Consider the following 13,231-nt stretch of genomic DNA (forward strand, 5'->3'; position numbering starts at 1 on the left):
AACTCTCGAAACTTGACCTAAATCTAAATTAGGATGGGAGAACGGCCTAATCCTGAAGAGATTGTGGAGCGAGCAACGTCATGAACATCCTCCTTGGTGGCTGTCGACTGGATGGATAGCCAAATTGATCTCCACGTTCACCCAATATCAGCTGCAGAAATTTATTCACACACAAACTCCCAAAATAGATTGGGAGAGAAAAGAAAGACAGAAAGCTTCAAAAGAGGGAAGAAGGGGAACACAGAAGTTCGAAAGACAGAAAATGAAAGCATACAGCCCCACATGTTCCGGTTTTAATCACAATGATAAACCGGTACGTCTCACTAAGTTTTCAGCGAATTCACGGATTGCAATGTGTCTGTCTTATGAGCTAAAAGCAACCAAACCAGAGTGATCAACTCTCCGCCTCGCCGGACCTGCTCAGCGTGGTAAGACGACCGACTGCTCGCCGCTGCATAGCAAAGCATCTCCATCCACACACTGTTCATGAGCTTCCACCTATCCGGCCTAGCCAGCAAATTCCTCGCGAGACCCTGTGCATCCGATATTACGTCCCATCCCGACGTCACCAATGTCTCGTGGTGCTGCCCCGGACTTGATGACCTGGAACTTTGGTCATGGTTGAAAATGCTATCAGCTAACTGAGATTCCGTTATTTCTGGAGATGTTCGGATCTCCTTGACCCGATGGCATGCATGCCTAAACACAATGCTCCCCGTGGTGGTCGACAGCATCTTTGGACGGATGACGAGCAAGTACATCATGTAGTCTGATATCAGCTTGCTTCCAGAGCGGCAATCGGGTGTTTCATCATTGTTCGAATGGCATTGTCGCTCGGAAGATTCGTTCTCGTCCGAATGACGATGGTAGCATATATCTGTCGCGATGTGCCATACGAGAATGCTCTTATCAAACGCGGTCTTGATGCTCCGCCGGATCTCGTCGTTGGCGCTGACCCCGTATCTATCAAAACTCCACTCCCCTCTTTTGCTAAATGGGCGGGTGTCTCGAGCCTCTTCGAAAACCTTTAACTCCTCCCACACGCTTTCCTTCAAGTTCTCAGGGAGGCTCACAGGTCCCATCCTATAGAGTCTCCAGTTCCATTTGATGTACTCATAAATGCCCCAAAAGTTTAGGAACTTGATGTACCTCGTCCAGTCGCGTCGCAGGCAATAGCGAAGCAGGTTGAACTGGTACAGCGAATCCGACCACTGCCTCCACTTGTAAGCGGACCTGGGCGCTACAATTCGCAAGAACGTGGGGACAAGCGGCCAATTATAATGCTTCGACATCTTCGCAATAGCCCACTCGGAGTAGGGTAACAGCAGGATCTGGTAAGCCTCCAAAAGGAAAGCCAGCAGCAGCACAGAGAAAGTGAATCTCCTGTACTGGTAAGTATACACGAACGAGCTGAAGCTCTTCGTGCGACTGTACGTGATCTCGGCTAGAGGATTGATCGACTTTTCCAAAGCACTGAACGCGCATAGGGTGACGCCTAGCCAGAAGAAGCTGGCAAACCGGACAAACAAGCCCAGCTTGGTATAAATCACGGGTGCCTTGGTATAAAGCATGTCGTACATGAGTCCTAGCTCGATTTCGGTGATCCTAAAGGCCTCTTGGTGCGAACAATTATCTATTGAGAGTTGGTCATTAGATACATAGCGGGGATGATAGATCCAGTCCTCCAGGTGAGGTTTTAAGCAATGGAAACGGTAATAAGCCTTGACAACCAAACCAAGACCGTCAATTTTTCGCAAACCATCCGGGAACCGAGGAACCATTTCCTCCTTGGCAATTTCTTTGACAGTGATGCCGGTGTTCAAGCTAAGCGAGAACTTGAGAGCCCATATCCCTTCTGCATACTTGATGACACCTGCAAGAAACATCGGGAAGTACAATATCGCGAAATCAGTGTAGTTCCAACATCTGATGAGAATGATGACAACCACCATCACGATGATGCTCATGTTCAAGGCCTGTCTCAGACCCAACTGATTGTCTTCCATTGAATAAGCAGTGAGATTATCTGGGTAACCGAGTTGTAGCAGGAGCAATGGCGCTAGGAACGCCTTGAGCTCGACACCCGGGTCAGGATGTTCAGGATTGTCGATCCTCAGTCCAGTGAGCTTTCCTAGAGAGTAAGGCACAACTTCGGTGGCCACCAGGTAGGTGCCCCAGAGGAAGCAGCGCATGCCGAGCCCGATCAGCCCGGTCATGGTCTTTCGGCGACTCCCGAAGAGAGTGAGGATGACTTGGCAGGAGAGGCTTACGATCACAAGCGTTTGGGTTCCCCACGCATCCCATAAGTTCATCAGGATCTCTCTTGTGTGGTACACCCATTGCGGAATCAATTTGCTCGCCATTATAATAACAAATTCTTGAGCTTCTCCACACAAAGAACCTATTTCGAGAAATCTGGTTAAATTTTTTATATAAACTTCACAAAATAATGGCCTAAATATAATTTTCTTGGAGATCACTGTCTATTTAATTCGTGCAAGTTCTATGATTTTGTGTAGCCTATTTGTATATCCTGTCGTGCCAAGAAGCATCGTAACCATTTAAATGAATAAATGAATAGTACTTGGGGGTTTTACTTGCTGATAAACATCGATTTGAGCCAATTTCCATAGAAAGTACGTTTAAGTTTCGGGCCTCCCGCTTAAAGAGGCTTCTAGGATTAGGGGCATAACGGCATCCTTGTCACTTTAAATAAAGACGGGCGGTTCCACGCAAAATGGAGGTGGAAATAGCCAGTCTCGGAAGAAAATAGTGAAAGCAACTGAAGATGATGATAAAGAAGGTCGAAGATCCAAAGTAAATGCACGAACCTGAGCGGAAATCTACTCGCTCTCGCGCGACTCCAGCAAGAACATCGATTGATCCTCACTTCAGCTTCCGGGTTGCCAGGATTGAGAAATCATCGGTGGAGCTTCTGGTTGGGAATGTGCTGTCGCTCAGGAATTGGCATAGAGTGTTTCTTATGTTCCAAATCCTCAGGCGCGACCTCGTATACATATGCCTCGTATCAATGTGTATCACAAGGAGTAGAAAAGTGTCGCAGAAGAGAGATATTATAGTCAGAGTATATTGCTTGCTTGTAACTTTTCTTTTTTCGCTTTGGAAAATCAATTACTTTAATTTAGCTTAAGTTTCGGCTGAGGAACTTTTGCCAGCTCCTCATATTGATTTATTGTTCCTTTTTCCTGGGAGTCTGAAGGAACATCTTTATCCCGCAATCGTCTTGAAAGTGATCAATAAACTCTCTAAGATATGTATCCTTTTGTTACCTTTGCTATCTTATAAGTGAGGCGAACCTCGCCCTATCTTTTTCAAGCATTTTATAAGCATTTCCAAGAGTGCGATTAGTTATTTAAAAAAAAAAATTAAAGTAGTAAAAATGACATTATATATAATTCTTGTCCCTCCATTTTGTGCAAGTTCATAAAGGGGTAAGTATACTATTAGTGCCAAAAATTGTGTATGGCACTCACTTTGGTGCCAAAACTTTATTTTGGATCACATAAGTGCTAACAAGTTTGAAAAACGATCATTTCAGTGTTAACGCCGATCAATTTGGCCGGAAATCCGACGTGACACTTTTTTATTTATTAATTTTTTAATTTGACGTGGCTCGTTGAAGAGTTGAGTTAGCATCCAAACAACAAAACAACGCCGTTTGGTGTCTTTCCCCCAACTTAGAACCCTAAATCCCCAAATTGAGAGAGAGAGAGAGAGAGAGAGAGAGAGAGAGAGAGAGAAGGCATGTCATCTTCTTTCCTTCTTCCCCGAAGAACAACACTAGCAGTGAACGACACCAACAGAGGCACTAGCAACGGCTCTAGCAGCAGTAGTAGCAGTGCACCAGCAGCAGCACACCAGCAGCGGCACCTTCAATCCCTCTTCTTCCTCCTCCTCCTCCACCCCGCCTCCTATTCTTCCTGCCACTTCTTGCTTGAGCAACAATCTCAATCTCTCCTCGCTCACCTAGTCAAGCAACTCGATGGTGGCTGAGCGACGGTGGTCGAGTGATGGTGGGCGAATGACGATGGCTGAGCAGCAAAGACAAAGAAACCCTAATTTCAATCCACATATGAGCTATACGGCATCGTTTTTGCGAGGATGTCCACGTATGGCGGCAAAACGATGCCGTTTCTTGAGGAGGATAGACAACGACGTTGTTTAAAAGCCACCGCAACTCTTTTAAATAATATATAAAAAAAAAAATATAAAAGTCATGCAATTAATCTGATCGAAATCTCTCGCCGGTGGCACCAAAGTGATCGTTTTTTCTTTGATTTGGCATTTAAGTAATCTAAAATAAAGTTTTGACACGAAAATGAGCTCCGTACACAAATTTTGACACTGATAGTGTACTTACCCCGTTAATAGAATGGCGAGACCCTAAAATGAGTGACAACTTATGAGACCATATGTTTCTAGCTGTCTCTTATGCAATGTCTTGGAGATCATGAAGCCGTTTTTCATATAAGCTTAGATTGTTAAGCTTCATGGAACATGATCAATAAGAAAAGTAATCTTATATGGGATGCTCAATTACAATATAAACATTAGACAAAAGTGGCTCTAATGCCATCTCAAAGGATCGAGCCGAAATCGAGCCAAAACTCTAACATTGTATCAGAAATGTGATTTGGTTGGAAGCCCATCGCTTGCAGTTCCTCTCTGCTTTGCCGTTTGATTATAGAAATAGGACGATTGCTGGATATTGGGCAATAATTTCTTATAACATTATTTGGGTTATCCATATTTTCCACTCGACTTATTTCCACCGATGCATGGATAGAAGATATACCTTATCCGATCTAAGCATTTTACTATTCAGCCAATGCCTTGGGGGGTTTTTGTAATAAGTTCATTAATCATGGTAGTCCAATTCAAAATATGTTATGCAGTTGATGACGAAACTAATCATATACTAAATTGGGTCACTAATTGCAAAACAACAATATTAGATATAGTACGAAATCTACCTGAAACTCTTATGCTAATGTGGGTCTCAATTAGTTTCAGCATCCAACAAAAGGTCATAACATCACTTAGTAAAAGAGTTTTAGTAAGATTTCTTAGAATATAAAAAAGTTCTCATTGCAAAATTTGCTAAGAGTTATATATCTGTGCGTGTGCGTGTGCGTGCATGTGTGATGGTGCTAGGTCTGGGTTTTTAAATTAAAGAGTCCGAGGCACAATTAAAGCGAGGAACCAAAAGTTTTTAGTGATATTTTCAAGTTATTTGTCATCTTCTAAATGAATTTTTATTCTTAAGTACAAATTTTTTTGGCTCATTCTTAATACGAGTTTTGAGGTTAAATTGCAGGGAACGATTATAATCCCTTAATATGTATCATCGCGTTAAAATAAAACTATTAGAATCATCGAGAAGAACAAGGAGGGTTTTATTTTATGGATCATCCAGGAAAAGAACTAATAAAAAAATAGGAAATGGATTAGGTACCCCTGACCCCAATTTACATGTCTTACTCAAAGTAAAATTTTGGAACTTAGTCAACTAATGTAATCAAGTCTTAAAACTTGTTAAATTGATGTAATAAAGTTCTGTTAATTTCGTCCAACTTGACTAATAGAAAATGCTAATATAACTTATATTTTATTATTTTTTCTCTTCTATATGGTGCTAACATTGCTAGAGCATGAAGGTCAAGGCCAAAATGACAACATTTTGATCTAAATCTGATTTTTTGATCTAAATATTATTTAAACTAGATTTATAAGAGAGACCTTTTTTTTTCAAAAAAAAAAAAAAAGGGAAAGCATAATTGGGCAAGGGCCATCACCCCACCATAGCTTGAATAGGTTGGTGATGCTGGGGCTAGGCTCGACAACCCTAGCCTACCATTAGCAAGGACCTGTTAGCCCTCGACCAGGTCTAGGCGAGGGCCAACGATTTCTACCTGATCTTAGTGAGGGCCGCAACCCTCACTTGCAATCAGGCAAGGTCGTCAACCACTTGCTAGGGCTCGACAACCACACCTGAGCCTCATTATACCAAAGGGCCTTGCAAGCCCTTGCCCTCTTTTGCCTTCCAATTTTAATTATAAAAAAATATTTTATTATGTAATCTAATTTAAATGATATTTAGATTAAAATAAAATATGAATCAAAACAACTTCATGTTTAGCCACATCATCTTTCTCTATTAGCTAAGTCGGAAAGAGTTAATAAAAGGACTTGATTGCATTAATTTGACAATCAAAATTTGACTTTTTTTTTTTTTGAAAATTTTAGAACTCAATTTTACTTTTTTTGATAAGTTTTGGAATTTTTAATGCACTTATCCTTTATTCTTTTTGCTGAAAAAGAAGCTAAAGAATTGTAACAAATGAACCAAAGTAGAGATTGAGACTCTGGGTCATGGCATATTCCCATTGTTAGAAATGTTTAGGATATTTTCTATATATCTCGTGATTGTGCATATATCTAACAAATTCTCCATTATCTTGATCGTGCATGTATAGGACTAAATGTACTTGATTTGATTACCTTAGATAGTCATATAATAAAACTATAAATAAGCTAATGTACTTTGCATTAGGTACATCCAATCCACAAAAGTTCCATTATTTCTATACCACATATTTCTTATCTTGATATTAAAGGTAGACTATCTTGAGGTGCATCAGGTGCAATATGCACATCTAGGTGCACATCCGGAGCTAATCTCACATCTCCTCATTTGTTTTTACAGAGAATGGAAATGAATATTCTAATTATTTCAAATAAAGAAAAATATCTTGAAGAAATATCTCTAATACCCCCTCAAAATCAAGGTGCACAGAATATGACATGTTAACTTGAGTTTAGAAAAGAAATATCTAGAATGGAAAATTGTAGAAATTGTATATATTGGATATACCTAATTAAGAGTATTATTAGCTAAGGCTCTATTGATAATCAAATCAAGTATGATCAATCAAGATATACTCAATCGAGGATATAGAGAATTTCATAGATTTATACACAATCACAAGAAATATGTAATATATCCTAAATATGTTTGGAAAATATCATAAATATCTCTAACATCCTTCAAACTTAAGGTAATTAAGTTCACATGAAAAAAATCCAAAAAATGCTTGAGTGGATTGCTAACCGGAAGTCTGGCTCTTGAAAGCTAAAGTGCTCAGTGTGCAAGATTCGGGTCACAATTTGTATTGATTAAACAAATGAGGAAGACCTTGTTTTGACTGTATTGTACTATGTATCATTTAATACAAGGCATCATCACTTCCTTTGGCAGCATCCAAAAATTCAGAACTATAAAACAAGCTCATATTTTTATCTTTGTTACCTTAATAATGAAAAGCGGTTCGGTGTGCTGGAAAAAAAAAATCATATGAAGTTGACGTGGTTGTTAAGTAGGCTATGCAACAGATTGCCACCATCGCGTAGGATGCTATCGTCGACAAAATTTTAGGTTCAATCTAAGGGTGGTACAGCTTATGTGGCTAGCATCGTCATGACCATTTGGAAAAACGCAGCCCAAGCGATCGGCACTGTTACGATATAATATCGATAACACTTCCTCAAATAACAGGTTTTGCAGACTATGCAAAAACTAAACGGGCAATGTTTGCTATCGGATGAGATGTTGACTAGAGGATATTTTAGGACTTGTTGAAAAAAAAAACGACAAGATGCGAGATTATTTTTGTTGTGTACCGGGTGCATGTCACATCCAATGTACTTCAAGATCGTCTTGCTCTATACCAAGATAGATAATACGTGAATTTTTGTGTATTGGATGTAACTAATGAAAAGTACACGAGTCTATTTATATATTTTGTTAGATGAATATCTAAGGTAACCAAATCAACTACAATCAATAGAAAAGGTTCATTTTGATGAATCAAAATGATCACATACCTTGGCATCCTTTCTTGTCCTGCGATAGAGTCACATCAATTCTTGTCCCACAAACGCGCTTCATATCTTTGCGTCCACCGATGCCTAAAAGAAGCACATAACGTGCGCCCAACAGGCATGAATGAAATCCACGCTGTTTCAAGATAGATGCCGAAGAGACAATAAAAATGACGTGAGAGAGGAGAATTCATGGGGGGGAAACGCGTGGAGGGGTTTTGCTTCCCCAGCGACTCCACGATTGATAGAGCTACGTTGAGAAGGAGAGTCTCTGCGAACGCTCTTCCTTGTTCTTCTCGAGCCATACATTATTTTGTCCGGGATCAACACAGAACCCATTCAATACAAGACCAAAATCAACCTTTGTAGTTTTAGATTTTCCATTTTTTTTTTTTTTTGGGGTGAAGCAGAAGCATATAGGACCCTTTAGTGTCTACTGTCTGCGCAGAGATCGAGAGGTATTTCCAATTAATATGCTGAGAAATAGCGAGGAGGATCATAATTTCTTTTGGTAATCCCACGAAAATTGAAAGGGGAAATGCTGCAGACGTGCAAATAAAAGTGGACTCACGACCACCGGGAAAGGATAAAGTTCGAGTGCTCGCGTAATCCTGTGGGGATAACGGGTTCGCGTGGACCGTGGGACATCACTAACGTTGCTATCCTTGTTGTCTCGTCTATTCCAACAAATAACACGCGAGAAAAAATGCCATTCACGCGGACGACCTTTTCCGTAATATTAAAAAAAGAAAAAAACTTTCCGATATAAAAATAACTTTTCATCTCAATAATTTCGAATGTCACAACACGAAACTGTCCCCACCAAGCAATTTCCTCCATGGGAGCTTTGATTGATTGCGATTGCCGTCCTGATCTACCTCTAATGAGAGAATAATTAATTAACTAAAAGAATTCGCGACTTCTCTTATTCTCATCATTTTAGTAATTTCATGTCATTATAGTGAAACATTGATTTTTCATCAATACTATATTAAATGAAGTGAGCAGAACCTCGTGAAGAGGTTATAATATTTATTTTTCCCCTTAATTACAATAATATCAAATATTCTGTTAATAGACGAATGCATAAATTGCTCATCCTATTTTATTTCTCACGTACTTAACTTTTAATTTGAGTCTTCTCTATTTTATTTTATTTTTCATATTGTTTCAATATTTTTTTTTTTTTTATTATTCTTTCATATTGTTTCAATAATTTCTTTCCATTAATTACTACAAGTATATTACAAAATCTTTCAGAATGTCGATTATTTGCATACCTGTGATGGGTTGTTTCTGAAAAAGAGATCTCAACGTCGTTTAAACAGTGAGCGAATATTCATCTAATATGCACATAAAATTTTGGAAAATGAACAGTGCATCAAATCCGACCGAACCAAAGTTTTTGGTTCTCACTTTGCTTGGTTTCTCTGTCCATTATAGGCAATAATATTCCCGTTTGATTTGATTATGTAGCCTTAAGCCAGTGAGCCCGGTCCTGTCAACTCCCATCTTTCTATCTTGGGAAATACCTTATTGAATATCTTTTGCGTAATCAAATCTCATGTCCTTTTCAAACCTTTTGGGCAAATCCATGCTGTTCAACAATCGATTTGCCGCGTTGCTTAAAAAAATTACAAAAGAAGGCCATTAAGTAAATGATGTGATTAGATCACGCAACATTCCATTAGTGCCAAAACCGGCGGGGCGTTTTGGCTCCCACGCGTGCGTGGCCCTTCGTTGGTCCATAGAACTAATGTGCTCGATCATTTAATTTACTATATTCTCGACCGGAATTTGACCGGTCAGCTTCCCCCACTTTTTTCTCATTTCTTGTGAGGTAGGATACGCTAGCTGCCATGCGTGGCGGGGAAGGAGCATATTGAAGATAACTCGTTGAAAATGCTAATTCATGACAACAAGGAAGCGTTTTCCCTTGGGTTTGACATTGCTCAAATTATAAGGACACGTTTATGAGAAACTTTTAGGTGCTTTCTAAGGATCCTATCATCGATCCACTTATATAACTTGTTAAAAGAGTAGAGCATGATAAGTGGATTTTCTAGGTGAAAGACATTCAAAACACTCGGTATTTTCACTTTGTAATTTGTTGGATTGATGAGTGATATGGTTGTTTTCACTTCAATGATACTAGCTCAAGATCCATATGAACTTTTTGAATTTTTATATATTGTGTTATTTCATTAGCAAAGTTATCTTCACTATTTAGATAGAAGTGCTTATTTTGTTTATAAAGTATTGAGAAAATTATTCAATCGGTTCTAAACTTATTGTAGGGATGTAAATTCAACCCTAAACTTTCGATTTTACCAATTTAGTTAGAAACAATTACGTGAAATTTTAGATTCAGCATATACACTATGCCAAATTTGAAAATTTTGAATCATTTTCCATAGAAGACCCAAAGCAAAATTTCCAGTATATATTCATCTTTTGCAATCTTACACACTTAGCATTAGACCTATCAAAATGTATAACTCAAATTTGTTGAGAATGGGTCATGCATAGGTCACTTCATATTTAAAGAGCCTACCTATGATGGGTTCTAAAATTTAAAGCATGAAATAAATGAGTCCAAATGGATTATAAAATTAATCCATTTCCAGCCCACTAGGTCTAAGCCTCTCTTCCTTCTGTCCCTCTTCACCCTCTTCACTTGGACGATCCTAGCTCAAGATCCTTTTTGGTTTTTAGGTGTAAAGTGCCAATCAATTTGTAATCAATTTCTATGTGCTTGAGAGCCCTCCCCCCAACAAAACAATAAAAAAAGGAACAAAATAGAAGGGCGTCTTTGAACTTATGCGTGACCGTCCAAACAAAAGGAGACAAAGAAGTTCCCTGTGCCCACGTTTTCTTTTGGGGCTCCTGAAAAGGGCCTAATGGTCAAACCGTGTCTCTCCAAGCTGCGGTTTCCCTCCCCTTGTTCCGGGTCGTTTTCTTGCATCACGGAGATTGTCTTTTCCTTTTCTTAAATTACATAATGTAGACAAAATATTCATATCCATAATTTCCACATCCCAGCTCATGAAAGTTTCCATTTCCGGAGCAGCATAGCATCTCATGGCCAAGATCTCCCGTCTCCTTCGTCCTCTATAAAGGCCATCTCTCCTCCTCCGTTTCTCTGCACATCGAATTCACACACATCTACAAAAAGAAGGTACACACACTCTCTTCCTCCCACTCTCTCAGACATTCTTGTTGCAAGATTCGGACATACCCGGATTGTCCCAAGCAGGCTTCTTGGCTCCAAAATGAAGGCTACATCGCAGAAAAGATACGCCCTTTTGCTCGCGGCGAGAGACTCGGACTACGTGAAGGAAGTCTACGGCGGGTACTTCAACGTGTTCGTCGCGGCCTTCGCAGAGGACTGCGAGAAGTGGGACCTGTACAGGGTCGTGGATGGGGAGTTCCCGGACATGGACGAGCTCCACAGGTACGACGGGTTCGTCATCAGCGGGAGCCCTCACGACGCTTATGGCAAAGACTGCTGGATCCTCAAGCTCTGCCTCCTTTTGCAGACTCTCGATGCCATGGACAAGAAGATCCTCGGGATCTGCTTCGGCCACCAGGTAGATGCACGTGATGAATATAGAACTGGAACCCGTTGATCCCAGTCGAATCCTGATTGTACTGAAGCCAAAATATTCTTGGGTAGTCATCCGTGTTGGCTGCTGAAGTGGGGGCTTTCTTGAACGCTTTCTGTTGCAGGTGCTTTGCAGAGCATTGGGTGGCAAAGTTGGGAAAGCACACACTGGGTGGGACATTGGGCTGAGGAAGGTGAGGATTGTGAAGGATTTGTTCCCATGCGGGTACTTGAATAAGATGGACGATATACCACCAGCTCTGTCCATCATTGAGTGCCATCAAGATGAGGTGTGGGAGCTCCCAACTGGTGCTGAAGTCATTGCGTTCTCCGACAAAACCGGCGTCGAGATGTTCGCAGTTGGTGATCACATTCTCGGTATTCAGGGCCACCCTGAGTACACCAAAGATATTCTCTTCAACCTCATCGACCGCCTTCTCAACAACGGCTGCATCGAGGTAATGGATCAGCTGCATCACTAATGCGGATACCCTTTCTCTTCATTTTGATGTATCAGCGGCCATTTCCATGCTTCGTCCGCTAAACTGGTGTTGCTGTGACTCTTGCAGAAAGGTTTCGCTGAAAATGCCAAGTTTGCGTTAGAGATAGCCGAGCCAGATCGGAAGTGCTGGGAGAGGATCTGCAGAAACTTTCTCAAGGGAAGATAGAAGGATTGCATACAGTTCTATATTTTATTTTACAGGTTCAATTTTTGTTTCCTTCAGAAACGATACACGAGCCTCTTTCATGTGGTAAAGGTATATATACGTTTTCCAACGACCGGCTTATACATATCTGCCCGAACAAATGTTAGCTATTGACATAACTTATTGGTTGTGTCTACATTTGGATAATCAATCCAGAAAATATTTTCCACCGCTATTTATTCCTACTTCAAAGTAGGTCGACTCTTAAGTTCCTCTGTTCTCTATTTAAAGAACAAAAAGATTCAAACTTCTCCCACGTGGACTAATTAACATGACGGAATCTTTATGTCTGTATATGCCATGCAAAAGATTCGGGTATATCATCAGTTTGAGCAACCTATCTGATTTGTTTACTTATTTAACACGTTCTCCTTCCTAGTCCAACCTTGCAATTCTGATTCTTAGACGATATAAGCGAATCTTTATGCCTTCGTGTGGATCTAAGGATATGAATGTATTAATTCTAGAAAAAGATTATTCTAGAATCCCATTCCTAAGAATAAGTGAACAAAAAGTTGATAGAAGAGTGGAGGTTAGGACCCAACGGTTTTATGCCTTCTGCAAAATATTTTCCTTATGAAGCTTTTCTATGCTAATTGAGAGATATTAACCACCACAGGGCTTCAGAATAAATTGGCTTATATCAGAAAATCATGCAGTTCAAGATTTTAAGTAATAAGAGTAAATTTAGCTACATGTCTCAAACACAATCTACAGATTTCACAATCTATATTAATCATACAACATGAAAAATGATTCGGCATAGACTATGGAGCTAAGGGTTTGTCTGTCTTGAGAGTGAAAATGAGCCAGATGAGAGTGATCAACTCTCCACCTCGCCGAAGTTGGTCTGTGTGGCGTGACAATCTCACGGTTCTCGGCAGCGGAAAAGAGCATCTCCATCCAGAAACTGTCTATTACCTGCCATTCATTTCCCCTGTTTCACAACAACCGGGCAAGTCTTTTGAATCGGGTATCATGTTCCATTGCGATGTTATTCTCTAATTGGGATATTGTC

The 13,231-nt window shown here is 40.2% G+C and overlaps 2 protein-coding genes across 2 annotated transcripts; one reads left to right on the forward strand and one right to left on the reverse strand.

Moving 5' to 3' along the window:
* Positions 1-323: 323 nt before the first annotated feature.
* LOC104438771 lies at positions 324-2,216 on the reverse strand. Its single transcript, XM_039300504.1, has one exon. It carries the CDS (start codon positions 2,214-2,216, stop codon positions 324-326), a length of 1,893 nt encoding a protein of 630 aa, XP_039156438.1.
* An 8,761-nt stretch (positions 2,217-10,977) lies between these two features.
* Positions 10,978-12,406, forward strand: LOC104436014 (gamma-glutamyl peptidase 5). The gene is made up of 3 exons (XM_010048748.3): positions 10,978-11,492; positions 11,632-11,964; positions 12,076-12,406. The coding sequence occupies exons 1-3, from the start codon at positions 11,175-11,177 to the stop codon at positions 12,172-12,174; spliced, it is 750 nt and encodes a 249-aa protein (XP_010047050.2). The 5' UTR covers positions 10,978-11,174; the 3' UTR covers positions 12,175-12,406.
* Positions 12,407-13,231: the final 825 nt, after the last annotated feature.

Source organism: Eucalyptus grandis, chromosome 1 (assembly GCF_016545825.1).
Source record: "Eucalyptus grandis isolate ANBG69807.140 chromosome 1, ASM1654582v1, whole genome shotgun sequence".
In the NCBI taxonomy this organism is placed as follows: Eukaryota; Viridiplantae; Streptophyta; class Magnoliopsida; order Myrtales; family Myrtaceae; genus Eucalyptus; species Eucalyptus grandis.

Excerpts from the sequence above, each read along its gene's own strand:
- LOC104438771 (XM_039300504.1), bottom strand. The coding sequence starts at position 2,216 with ATGACCGGGCTGATCGGGCTCGGCATGCGCTGCTTCCTCTGGGGCACC.
- LOC104436014 (XM_010048748.3), top strand. The coding sequence starts at position 11,175 with ATGAAGGCTACATCGCAGAAAAGATACGCCCTTTTGCTCGCGGCGAGA. Across the intron at positions 11,493-11,631 it reads GGATCTGCTTCGGCCACCAG|GTGCTTTGCAGAGCATTGGG; the intron begins GTAGATGCACGT and ends TTTCTGTTGCAG. Across the intron at positions 11,965-12,075 it reads TCAACAACGGCTGCATCGAG|AAAGGTTTCGCTGAAAATGC; the intron begins GTAATGGATCAG and ends TGACTCTTGCAG.